Raw genomic sequence first — 14,261 nt, 5'->3', positions numbered from 1 at the left:
CTGTTTAGTGTGGCTTCAGCAGATTTTATAATAAGATCATTCTTTTTTGAAGACATCGCTCCAACACCACCAATAGCTTGTTCCATTACTGCATGGAAATATCATAATATGCTGAACAATTTCATCCTTCCATGACTTCAGCAATGATGATGTCTGGATGAGACATTTTTATGCAAAATGGAGCACCTCCCCACATCACATGATCTATACAGCAGCTTCAACGACATCACTTCACAGAAGAGAGAGTGATTCATTGCTTCTTTCCAGTTGCGTGGCTACCTCGCTCTCCTGATATTACTCCATGCGATTTTTGGTTGTGGGGTTACCTGAAGGCAGTGTCTCGAACTTGGCAGCCTTAAAGGACAACGTCCTTTAAAGCTGCCAAGACATGTCAGAGTTTCAGGCATGTTACATTCTGCTGTTGAGAATACTGTCTACAGGATGTAATTTCTGGTCCAAGAGAATGGTGGCCACATTGAACCAGGTCCTTTTTTTGCATGGGTGAACTCAATGTGCTTGAGTTGTACAACAGGTTTGTGACAAAACTTACATTCCAGTAACTGTAATACCATAATTACTGTGCTAAATTAAACTGATATTAAATGTTTTATTGCTGTGCCATCATAAGTGTCATAAAGGTAAGTCTTACCAAATTTGGTGACATTCCAAATGTTAGGTTAAACTATGGGGGTGGTCTGAAAAGTTCTTGACCTAACAATGAAAAAACAAATTTATAATTTCAGAATTATTTTTATTTTTCAACATAACCTCCCTTAAGACTAATACATTTATTCCAGCAATCCTCCAGCGCCATTATCCCGTCCCTGTAGTGGTTCTCAGTAAGATCTGCAAAATACCCCTCTACAGCTGCAATCACCTCTTGATTTGAAGAAAAATGCTGACCAGCGAGGAAGAGTTTTGGTTTTGGGAAGAGATAGAAGTCAGAGGGAAACAAATCTGGGGAATAGGGTGAATGTTCCAACAATTCATAGTACAGATCACTTAATTTTCCTGTTGTCAAAACACCTTTTTGGGCAGGTGCATTGTCCTAATGAAAGATGATTTTTTTCTTCTGCAAAGTGGGTCTTTTCTCACGAATTTTTTTGTCTAGTCTGGTTAAAAGATCGGAATAATATATCCCTGGTTATTGTTTTACCCTTTTCAAGATAATTAATAAACAAAATGCCTTTAGCATCCCAAAACACCGATGCCATGCCTTTCCTGCTGATGGAACCGATTTTGTCTTCTTTGGAGCTGAACAACCGGCTGCTGTCCACTGTTGTGACTGCTATTTGGATTCTGGTGTGTAATGATGAATCCAAGTCTCATCCATAGTAATAAATTAATGCACAAAATCAGTTTTATTCTTGTTTAAATGCTCCAAGCACTGTTCAGAGATTTTCATGCAAGTGCATTTTTGATCTGCTGTGAGCAAGCTCAGCACCCATCTTGTGCAAAGCTTTTTCATTTGCAATTCTTCATGCAAAATATATCCTACACGTTCTTTTGAGATGCATATAGTGTCAGCAATTTCACACGCCGGCCATCCAATACCATATCATGCACTTGATCAATGATTTCTGGTATTGTTACACTTTCTGGACGTCCTTCACATGGATCATCTTTTTAGGCTAGATGGCCACATTTAAACTCAGCAGCTCATTTCTTAATTGTTGAAAATGAAGAATAGAGACCATAAACTTTTATGAACTTTGAATGAATTTCTTTTGGTGTTAAACCTTTTTTTGCAAAGAATTTTATAACCTCACAATACTCAATTTTATCCATTTCAAAGGGATACAGACAACACTTTTTCTTCAGACAGCTGTATAAAACAAACTACTTGATAGAATGACTTGGAATTTCACATGGATGCTTATTGACAGATGTACCAACTGAGAAGGGAGGGGGGGGGGAAATTGCCGATAGTGTTGCCATCTATGGTGGAGGCTGAGAACTTTTCAGACCACCCTCGTATTTGATGCCAGATGACTTTGTGAACTCAAATTTTCTAATGATGATGATGATGGTTATATTACTATTTAAATACAATTATTTATGTATTGCAGTTCTTATTCAATATTTACAGTATATTAACATAATTGGAATAGTCTTGTAAGTGATATTTTGAGATAGGTTTATCAATCTTTCACTTCCCAAACTTAAAATAATGTAATTTAAGAAGTGGAGTTTCCTTCCTCTTACTTGAATATTTTTGCTAATTACCTAGTCTTGCCATAAATACTGTTACAACTTGAACAGTAAATCTTGAATCTATCAGTAAATTATTTACGACTTTCAGTACATACAAACTATATCTATAACATGCATATAGCAGCACTCAATATTTGAAATGTCCCCCTTTTGCCTTCGCATACTCACACCATCCAATGGAAATGCTGCCACTGCTTGCTCCAAATCAATCTTCAGACTGATTTGGATTTGGCTATGCTGAGGTGTCATTTTTTTTTTTTTTTTTCAGGCTATTCTCTCAAGCTCTGACCACAATTTGAAATCTAATAGATTCAGATCTGGATCCAATTAGATGGTAATATGTGGTTCGGCACATTCACCTCCAGCCACTATTGTGATCCTTGCCTTTGTGCAGGGGCTAAGTCTCCTGTTGAAAATCCACTGCCTACAGTTAAACAAGGTGTTGTTCAGGCGCTGTACCACAGGTTTTAGCACGGTGTCTTGATACATTTTGATAGAGGTTTTGATCCCTTTCTCACAGAAATGCTTCTTGGATATCCATCCCCTGGATATGTCATCCCCCACCAAACCATCACTGACAGAGGGTGATGATCTTTCTGAATCCTGGATGTTTTGGCACATGCTGTGAGACCATCACATATACCTGATCATTTTGTTGGTTAAATGACTTCAGTGGTGAAAATCATCTCATCTGTGAAGAGGATATCACCAGAGAAGTGCCTTTGATTTTATCACCCTATGCCACATAATTTATGCCGTTTAGAAGTATCCAGTAGAACAATGATAGGCTCTCGCCCCAGGTCATCAGTTAGTATACATGACATCATTCTCTGCAAAATGTTCATCTCACATGAAATCACTTTCTGCGTCCTCACAGGATTATAGTGGAGGCATGCCTTCACCCTCACAAGCAGTTGTGTTCTAATGCAATGTGGTCAACCTGTTCTTTGGCTGTTAGATACGTCTTCTGTATCATTATAACAGTTAATAGTCTAATACACAAACATCCTACCAATTCCATGTGTTTTAGTGTGTTGAAAATAACAGATGGCTGCATTCAAACCTTGTGAAGTGTGTGCAATTACAGCTACACAGTTCTCATAATCTCTCCACTGCATGTTAACCTGTAAAGCTAGACAACTGTCTCTACTGATAAACATGCAAATGTTGGCTGTGCATAGTGCCACTAATGGAACTGGGTTCATGCAAGTCTCTAGTCAGTGCATGGGTGTGTGGAAGTTGTAACAGTATTTATTGCAAGATTGTGTATATATACAATGTTTAAAACACACACATTTCATATGCTTTGTTCTAGTAGTTTTTTTTTCATAACAAACCTTTTGCAGTATGTTTCAGAATCAGCTACCTGCAACAGGAGCTCCTGTGCCTTGTCAGAGGACTAATAGGTTAAAGGAAATGTTTGAAGAATATGTCAGGCATCAAACACTACAAAACTGGAAATTTTGGATTGTATCTTTTTATATGTGTATATATATATATATATATATATATATATATATGTTGCATTGCATTTTCTACTAAAAAATTGCGATGTGTATGCCTAAAAATAATAACCGACTGTCACATGCATTCTCTCATTTATTTTTATTATTTTAAGTGATATTTCCAATTCACAACAAGGTTTTAAATCTATAGCACTTTAATACCATGAATAAGCCAGGATAACAGGGATAAAAGAAACAAGCTCTACTCTGGAGACCAAGTACAGTACTTCTTAAGCAACTTCAAGCTACCAATGAGCAGGGTAATGGTCTCACATATGGCAATGAAAATCATTAATTTAATTACTTTTCTGGTAATACTGTAAAATCTCCATGTCATTGCTAAAATTACACATTTGCTACGAGTAAATCTTTTTAAACAGTTTGATAAATTTCCTTTAAATATGTTTCTGTACTGATTAAAAACTTCCTATCCTGTTTATTTGGTGACATTTCATTATCAGATTTATGATCACTTATATTATTTTTCAGCCTATCTCCAGGCTTTGTTTAATTCTGTAATCATGTGCTATATCATCAGTGAATGATAATACTCAAATATTTTCTATGTTTAAATAACCCTCTGTTCTCCCATTTCAGTTTTCTATAGCATATTCAAGGGCTGTTGCATATAGTTTAGGTGAAATTTCTTTCTCGACTCCTCCCTTTATTTCCACTTCTCTTTCTTTTCCATCTGAATTTATTACTGCTAATCCTTTTGTTAGTATATTAATATAGATATTTTGATGTGAAGTCAACAGCCTCTATACAAGTTGCCATGAAGACACTTCATGCACAAACTTTGTTTGCTTATGCTTATTAAAATGAGAATATAATTTCTTGTCATTTATTTCTGTATATGTTAAAGCTTCTAGCTTCTATGTAAGTCTGTTGAGTTAAAGACTTTTTCATAAATATATGAAAGCCAGGCGAAGGGTTGTACTCACTGAAGTTGAACCCTTTCCTCAAGGGCTCACTTTAGTGAGTACGGGCATGGCAAACCCGAGGTACCTGATGCTGGACCATGCCTTACTTCATGTAATATATATCTGTTATATTATTCTGTAAACTGGTCCCTCCTCTTCTTTCTCCTCTCCTTGCTCCTTCCCCCTGATGCTATTAGAGTATTCGAGGGCTAGGGGTGAGTCTTTCCTATCTTGCTAAGTCATTTCGTCTTATGCAGCCACCGAAGGAGGAAAGCTAGCCTCAATAGGTGCCGGTCCCAAGCCCGGATAAATGCGAGGGTTGATGTCAGGAAGGGCATCCGGTCAGAAAACTTCAGTGCCAACTCAAACTATGATTATGAGTCGAAGAGAAAATGATATAAGGGCTAGGGCATACCCCTTAAGCGATGCGCAGCCACATCGCCCTACAGCTGTGAGACGTGGACGAGGGCTACCGCATCAAGGGCGGGTGCAGTTAAAGAAGCGAGCCCAGCAGGTGGAGAGGATGTTGCGAGTGGGAACACTGAATGTTGGAAGCATGACTGGAAGGGGAAGAGAGGTGGCAGACATGATGAGGAAGAGGAAGTTGGACATTTTATGTGTGCAGGAGACAAGGTGGAAAGGGGGAAAGGCAAAGGAACTGGGAGATGGATATAAATTGTTCTACTCTGGAGCGAATAACGAGGGAAGAAATGGTGTAGGAATTGTGGTGTGTGGCAGAATGAAGGGTGAAGTACTGGACATGGGTAGAAGGAATGACAGGATCATGCGAATGAAATTGGGTCTTGGAGAAGAGCGGGTGGTCGTATTATGTGTATATGCCCCGCAAGTTGGTTGTACAGCAGAGGAAAAAGATGAGTTCTGGAACGTGTTAGATGAAGAAATGAGGGAATTGGAAGAAAATGAGATGGTGATTGTCGGAGGAGACTTGAACGGGCACATAGGAAGACCGAATAGAGACTGTGAAAGGGTGCATGGTGGCCACGGAGTGGGAATGATGAACCAGGAAGGAGAGAGGGTTGTGGACTTTGCAGTAGCGTTTGATCTGGCAATTGTGAACTCGTTTTTCTTCAAGAGGGAAGAACATTTGATAACATTTAGAAGTGGTAACAACAGCTCACAAATTGACTACATTTTGACTAGAAGAAAACATCTTAAGGTTGTGACAAATTGTAAAGTAATTCCAACAGATCAAGTAGCACAACAACACCGACTGCTGTGCGCAGACTTTAAAATAAGATCGAAGATAAGAACTTCTGGTTGCCATGGGATGAAGACAATTAAGTGGTTTCGCTTAAAAGAGGAGAGAGTGTTAGAGAGGATTTCGGATGGACTGGAAAGTGTACAAGATTGGTGGAAACATAATTCAAAAGTAATCCTGAGCTGTGCAATCGAGGTGCTTGGTGAGACATCTGGAAAGATTAGAGAGCAGAAGGAGGGTTGGTGGTGGAATAATGATGTACAAGTGGCAGTGACAGCTAAGAGGAAGGCAAAGCAGAAGTGGGATGAGTCAAGAGTGGAAGAGGACAGAGAGGTGTACAAAGAGAGAAAGCAAGAAGCCAGGAGAGTTGTGGCACAGGTGAAGGCCATGGCATATCAAGATCTGTATGATCAATTAGAAACAAAGGAAGGACAGAGAAAAATTTACCAACTAGCGAAATGTAGAAATAAAGCAGCTAAGGACATCTTACATGTGAGGCAGATCAAAGATGCTGAAGGAAGAGTATTATGGAGGGATGCGGACATAAGAAACAGATGGAAAATATACTTTGAGGGACTTTTGAATGAGGAAAATGCAAGGACTCACAGAGGAGATGGGCAGCCTTCTGAGGGGATGGTGCAGAACATTGGTAGAATGGAAGTGACGGAGGCCATGAAGAGGATGAGGAATGGAAAAGTGGTGGGCCCCGACAGAATTCCAGTGGAGGCATGGAAGGCACTGGGGGAAGAGGGAATTGACCTGCTGTGGGACCTGTTCATGAAAGTTTGCCAACAGGAAAATATACCCGAGGAATGGAGGGAGAGTACTCTTGTTCCCATCTACAAGGGTAAAGGGGATGCACAAGACTGTAAAAATTACAGAGGAATAAAGTTGATGTCCCACACAATGAAGATCCTAGAAAGGGTTCTTGATGGTAGATTGAGGGAGGAGGTGGAGATTGCAAAGGAACAATTTGGCTTCATGCCTGGTAGATCAACAACAGATGCTATCTTTGGGTTACGACAAATGATGGAAAAATATCGAGAGAAACAAAGGGAGCTACATCTGGTATTTATTGATCTGGAGAAATCATACGATAGAGTGCCAAGGCAAGAAGTCTGGAGGTGTCTGAGGGAGAAGAAGGTGCCGGAGAAATATGTCAGGTTGGTGCGGGAAATGTACAGAAATGTGAAGACAAGTGTTCGGACCTGTTTGGGACAGACAGAAAGTTTTCAAGTAACAGTTGGCTTGCATCAAGGGTCAGCATTAAGTCCGTTTCTGTTTAATATTGTGATGGAGGTGGTAACAGAGGAGGTGAGAGAAGATGCACCTTGGACAATGTTGTATGCAGATGACATCTTGCTGTGTGTAGATTCAAGAGAAGAAGCGGAAACTAAACTGGAAAGATGGAGAAAAGTACTGGAAGAGAGAGGTATGAGACTGAATAGAAGTAAGACAGAGTATATGTGTTGCGCAGTGGGCGGTGGCCAGGAGACAGATCTGGAGCTGGAAGGAAATGTCATCAGGAAGGTGAGAGACTTTAGATACTTAGGTTCAACAGCGGAAGAAGATGGAGGAACTGAGAAGGAAGTGGGATGCAGGATACAAGCGGGTTGGAGGAACTGGAGGGAGATGGCTGGAGTGTTATGCGATAAGAGGGTGCTGATCAATCTGAAAGGCAAAATTTATAGGACGGTAGTGAGGCCAGCTATGACATATGCTATAGAAACTGTGGCCCTGAGGAAAAATAACATCAGCAGGATGGAAGTAGCAGAGATGAGAATGCTTAGGTGGATGTGCGGTGTGACCAGAAAGGATCATCTGAGAAATGACTGTCAGGGGAACAGTGAAAGTTACGAACTTAGGAGCGAAAATACAGGAGGCAAGGTTGAGATGGTTTGGTCATGTGATGAGGAGGGAGGACGAATATGTGGGAAGAAGGGTCATGCAGATGGATGTGCAAGGAAGGCGGAAGCGTGGGCGGCCAAAGAAGAGATGGAGGGAGCTGGTAGAAGAGGACTTGAAGATGAAGAACTTGGATGTGGTGACAGCCCAAGACAGGAAGGTGTGGAGGAGACTCATAACAAACAGTGACCCCACTTAAGTGGGGTCACTGTTTGTTATGAGTCTCAAGCATGTGTGCTCACACAGCTTAGAGGGAACATTGATCTTCATTATTTTGGTTTATTTTTAAGCCACACTTTGAGATGTCCAGGTTTAAAATTATCTATTTTCCTTTGCATATGTTGGTGCTTTTGAGCTAGCAAATGTCATCAGCAAAATGTAAATTGCTTAATTTATTTGGCCATTGCATATTAATGCTTTCATCTGTTGTATTTCTCATCACCCACTCTATTACTGTTAAGAAGATTGGAGGGAAGAGTATGCACCCTTGCCTTACACATCTTGTTTTTATTTCTTTACTTAAATTCTCATTGCATATTATCTTGATTTTGTAATTGTCATACATTGCTTTTACTATATTAATTATTTTACTTACTATGCCATAGTGTTTCCTTAATTTCGAAGTTACTTCTTTGTTTATGCTATCGAATGCTTTTTCAAAGTTAGAGAAATTCAAATACAGGCTGCTCTGCCATTCTATTGATTATTGTTCAATAATTATTCTCAAAGTTATTATTTGGTCTGTGCATGATCTATTTAGGTCTGAAAGCTGCTTGTTCTTTCCTCAGTTTATGTGCAATTTCATGTTTCATTCTTTCTAATATTATGGTAATGAAGATTTTTTACTGGCTGTGCTCAGAAGAGATGTTTCTTTCCAGTTTTTTTCAGTTGCATTCCCCTCCCCCCTTTCTTCGGTATTTTCACCAGTAATCCTGTATTCTAGTCATTTGGCCATTCTTCCATTATTCATAATATTTTATTTAGAAGGGGATACAGTATTTCTGTAGATATACTGTATGTATGCTTGCTTTAAGTAGTTCTGCTTGTCTATTTTTTCAGCTTTGCCATTTAGTTTATTGCCTTGGTTATTTCTCTTTCATTATCTCTCCTGTATTTATATTTAGCGTTTCTATTTTGGTATTTCTGGGAGGTATAGTTTCCTGTATTGGGGTTTCACTGCTTAGTATTTCCTGAAAACATATCCATCTCTTTTCTGTCTTTATCTCCCATCAGTATGTTTTATCATTTATCCCTTATTGGCCTCTCTTTTCTCAATATTTTTCTGGTTATCTTCATTGTTATTTCGAAAAGTTTCTTAGAATCAAAATTTGCTGCAACCTGTTCAGCCTCCTTACAGAGTTTGTCAATGAATTTTCTTTCATCATCCCTTACACTTTTCTTTACTTTTCTATTTTCTCCTTGTACATTTATCTCCTTTTCCTCTATTTTATTTTGATTTTGGAGTAATTTTTCTTCTCATTTGTTTTCTTTTTCAAGAGCATTGTTTTATCTGTTATGCATTGTTTCTGATGCATGATCCGAATATGGAGATTTAGAAGAAAAGTGACAGAATATAAAACAATTATACAATGAAACATCTGAAGAAATACTAGAAAAACAGAATAATTGTTTTATATTCTGTCACTTTTCTTCTAAATCTCCATTTTCCCCTTCATTTTATATTATTGTTTCATGATTGCCTTTGATCGTCAAGCAAAGGTTTTCTATAGTATCTATCCTTAGTTTTTAGTTTATTTATATTGTACTAGTTTCTTTTGTTCCTTGATTTAAATATCTTTGCTGATTTCATTTTTATTTTTTCCTCTATGTATGCATCTGCCCCTCTCCACACTCTTTATATCCTGCAAGGACAACCCCATGATTTATTTATTGTTATGTGATCTATTTGATTTTACTCTTTCCATCTGGTGAGATGCATTTAAGTTGTTAAATAGGCAAAAGTACTTGAATAATTTTTCATTTCCATCACCTAGTCCTTTCCCATCATGATTTCATATCCAATGTTGTCTTTGCCCTTTCTTTGCACTTGAATTTCCCAGAAATAAGATGTCTTTTGCTAATCTTGTCTCTCTCTCTCTCTCTCTCTGTAGTGGTTCTTTTTCATCTTTTTATGTATGCAATACAATATATTGCATACAATATATGCAATACAATCATACAATACAATACAAACACACCCCTGAAATTGAGTAGATCACTGTTATCAATTTCTAACAAAACTAGATTACATTATTCTGAATTACTAGTGAGGAGCCACCCAATGTGCCATAAACACAAAAATACCCCATATACTCTCTCCTTCATGCAATAAAATAAAATAAATTACTCTCCACAACTGTCAAACCAGCTCTTGAACCAATCAAACTCCTCATTATTCTCAACATTATTGGTTTATTCGTGTTTTTTGGCAATCTGATAATCTCTACATGCACATTATCAGTTCTTCAACACTTCCAAATCCCTCGATGTTACCGCGTATATCAAAATCGCATTAATTAAATCTAATAATCAATGGTAAACATTACAATTTGTCCATGATCAATTACTGTATTAATAATTCGTTTTATATGGTACTCTTTTAGGAAAGATAAAAAATGAATGCAAAGTAAATGTTTAATAAATACTTGTACCCTATATTATTTACTGCAATTTTTTTTATCAAAAGAAGTTATCAAGAGTCGTTGAACAGTTTTTTTTTTTTCTTATCAGCATAAATTCTACGATAACAAGCAAAACGACTCTCCAGACCTCGGCAAATAAGAATGAAACATAAAGAAAAAACACTTCAGATATAATACATGATGGTACAAATTAAGTTAATATTGAATCCAACATTATTTCATAGCTGAATATAGAAACTACAAGAGTTTCGTGCCGAATATATAGAAACTAAAAGTTTTGGCGGATGCAAGCATAAGCAACCTTATGGGAATCTCGTAGTAAAGGTGGAGTAAGCTCCAGATCACTTTCCTTAGTATTTTCCATAATGTAAAGCATCATCTCCTAGAGGACATGATGATAAATATTGAATCCAACATTATTTCATAGCCGAATATAGAAACTACAAGAGTTTCGTGCCGAATATATATAGAAATGAAATGTTTCGGCAGATGCAAGCATAAGCAACCTTATGGGCAACTCGTAGTAAACGTGGAGCAAGCTCCAGATCACTTTCCTTAGTATTTTCCATAATGTAAAGCACATCTCCTAGAGGACATGTATGATAAATAAGCCTTTGGCTCTCTATTTTCAGTTACAATCTAGAAATTATTGAACAAAGAATTAAAAAATAACTAAACCATGCCATACTGACAACAGCGGTAGTGGTATCTCTCAGATACAATTTACTGTCAAATATCACAAACCTTTACATAACATGTGTTAAACCAAACTGACATCAAAAAACAGTGCGGAATATTACTCGTAACATATGAATGCACAGCTACGCATGACCTCCAAGCTATACACTGAATTGTGTAAGAATATTTATATTAAACATTTTGCATGTATCTGTCAGATCAGCTATGAGCTCCGCAGGGTTAAAGGCACATTAATTAAAACTCTTGCCGCATATATCAAGGGATTGCCGCAATTAATTTCTCCACGTCAATTAAATCCCACGTTAAGCAAGGGTACCTGTATTATATCATCCTTACCTTCAAGAAATGCACACAAGTATGCCAAAGTAACCAAAAGGTGTCACACCTTATTACTAAAATACTCTGGATTAGAGAAAGATGTTTGGAAGTTTTTTTAATAAGATGTGACACCTTTTGACTAATATATGGAAATATGATCTCTGCATTACTTCAACCTTGGTATTACTTCTGGGTCTGGCTCCCACTAATGAGACCTCAATAAAGGCCGAAACTAGTCTGGGCAGTGGCCCTTCGCATAAGCATTATACATGTCCGTAAGGATATGTGCATTGCATTATGGGATACTAATCCAATTAATGTAAAGTCATTAGCCTCTTTATACATGTAGCCCAGTCGTAATGTTACTTCACATGAAAATTTTTATTTGCTTATACTTGGATAAAGGATTAAACCAAGAATATAATCTCTTGGCATCTTTAATTTATATTTAATTTAATTTATTAGCTGTCAAAGATGAAATCCCAAGTTCAACAACTGTCAGTAATTTTTTATTTATTTTTATATGTAAATCAGTTTGAATGCAGGATTATGGAATACCAAAGAATCATTCAGATATCTTAGTTAATTTTGTACTTCTATGAATAAAAAAAAGAAGAGAAAATATCAAAAAGTAAAGAATTAACACAATCAGATTACCATTTTAGTCTTATTCAGATGAGTGGGCTAGTACTGGAAATAAAAAATATTTCAGTATTGTTGTCATTCAAATGATGCAAAATTTCATTTAGCATTAGGTCATATACCCAGAAAACTGTTTGTCATTTGATATTCAGAATATTGTGGACTTGAAAATTTTGAATAATTTTATGGGGAGGGGGGAGGGACATTTTTAAATTTATGTATTTTGCTATAATAACAACTGTTGGAGAGTAATGCAGAAATTTGGAGGTGAAAGCTCAGTTCATAATTTATTCCACCTTATTCATGACATTCATTTAGCGGTTGACGCATTTATAAAAGTATATATTTTTATATATAGTGTATATATATAGTATTTATATATTTATTATTAAATATATTTAAAATTATTTTCACAAGCGAAATTGTGTAATCACTGGAAAACAGAAAAGTAGCTGAAACTCAGAAATCCTAGATGGGATCATTACAACAATTATCCCTGTAGACATGCCCAATATCAGATTCCATTTGGCTTAGTCAGTGGCTTAATAACTGCTCACATGAGAAATATAAAAATGGTTAGTGATCTTATTATCTGTTGAAACTCTTTACACTGGATTAATTAAAAATATATATTAATATATTAACTAGATCTAACACACCGGTTAGTGAAAAGTCAACATACAAGTCACTGAAAAGCAAAATACTATATATTCATTCTGCAGTACAGGGTAGTAAAAGTACTACTCTGTATTCTAGTCTTGAATCTTTCTACATGCCTGCCTACCTACCTGTTTTACACTTGCACATAGACCCATATTGTATCATGTAGGTTTACGAAACTAGATTCAACAGAGATAGGTTAGGATAAAAGGATGGTTAATCCTTATTCCTGTAGTCTTTTATATCTATTTATTGTATTTATTGTGCCTGTTTTGCTGGATGATGAACTAAGTTTCCAGGAGGAAAAACCCTGCTACCTCTATATGAGACTGGCTAATTCGATTCAGTTGAAAAGCCCTGAGAAAAGTTCTTCATATCCTAGACAGGATTTAAACCCTGGTCTTTCCAGCCAAAGGGCATCATCGAAACTGACTGAGCTATGGAAGCTCTGTCTTGAATGCAGTATGATATTTTACTCTTTGGCTGGAAAGACTTGATGAGTTTGAATCTTATCTAAGATATGAGAAATTTCTGTAGACATTCTGGCTGATGGTTAATAGTATCATATGAAGTGGTAGAATTTCTCCTGTAAATTTTGATTTTTCATCCTACAAAACAGGCATATTGGCCTCAGAACATTAGTCATAATTCTAATGAAACCAAATATAGGTTAGGAGAAGAGGACCACATCTTAATGTGTTATGAAAAGGTTGTTACAACAGGCACATAAACTAATATCAGTGATTAAGGGCTAGAGAACTGTATTGTTTTTTCAAGCTCTTGGGGGGGGGGCACATCATTCAGGAATAACAAAGCCATTAGATGTGAGTTTAGATTATGTGTGATGTGTTGTGGGCTATTTGGATTTTTTTGCAGAAATGTTTATGATGCTAGCATTGAGTTGCAATGCAAGTTATCTAACTCTACATTTTAACTTCTATATTAAAGTCATTTAAGAAGCACACACATACAAAATAAACCATAAGCTGTATTAAACTTACTACAGTTTACCCACATAGTTATAATGTAGCCTGTCATTAATTATTTGTGTGTGTATATTAGTATATTCCTGAGTTGAGTAGAGTCCATAAATCATCACTATGAATGTTAGCTAGTTATTTAACTACAGCCAGTTATGGCCTGGGTAGCTGTGGATGGCACTGCTACTTTGCTGTCACAGGCCATTGAATCCCATTATAGCATTGATGTTTGTGGGAGTTTCGGGTAGTAAATGATTTTCATCACCCTATGTAAAACTACCTTATGTGCTGGCAGCTTGAAGCGATATAAGAAAGAACTCTGTTTAGTCTCTAGAGAAGGTTTCCCGATTTTTCTAACCCTTAGCTACTGATGTACTACTTCCATCTTTTATTGTTAAAAAAAAAAAATTTTTTTTAAAATCCACATGAGCTTGTTTTAAAACTGAAGAAGTTGGAAAGGCATTGAAAACTTGTGAGGCACATAATAGATTAGCAGATTAGTATATTGTAAAGTGATGTCATACAATGAAAAATGGTTATGCAAATAACATTGA

At 36.8% G+C, this 14,261-nt stretch overlaps 1 protein-coding gene across 1 annotated transcript in view; it reads left to right on the top strand.

The window, feature by feature from the left end:
* Nucleotides 1-14,261, top strand: part of Mondo (MLX interacting protein mondo) — a 253,492-nt gene that overhangs the window by 222,095 nt on the left and 17,136 nt on the right. Inside the window, exon 16 of the mRNA XM_090413412.1 lies at nt 3,561-3,684. Within this exon, the coding sequence (XP_090269538.1) occupies nt 3,561-3,684 (124 nt within the window). The remainder of the gene's footprint in view (nt 1-3,560; nt 3,685-14,261) is intronic.

This window comes from Typopeltis vanoorti, chromosome 24 (genome assembly GCF_054136105.1).
Source record: "Typopeltis vanoorti isolate ZY-2024b chromosome 24, IOZ_Tvanoo_1.0, whole genome shotgun sequence".
NCBI lineage: Eukaryota > Metazoa > Arthropoda > Arachnida > Uropygi > Thelyphonidae > Typopeltis > Typopeltis vanoorti.
This window is presented reverse-complemented; position numbering and strand designations above follow the sequence as displayed.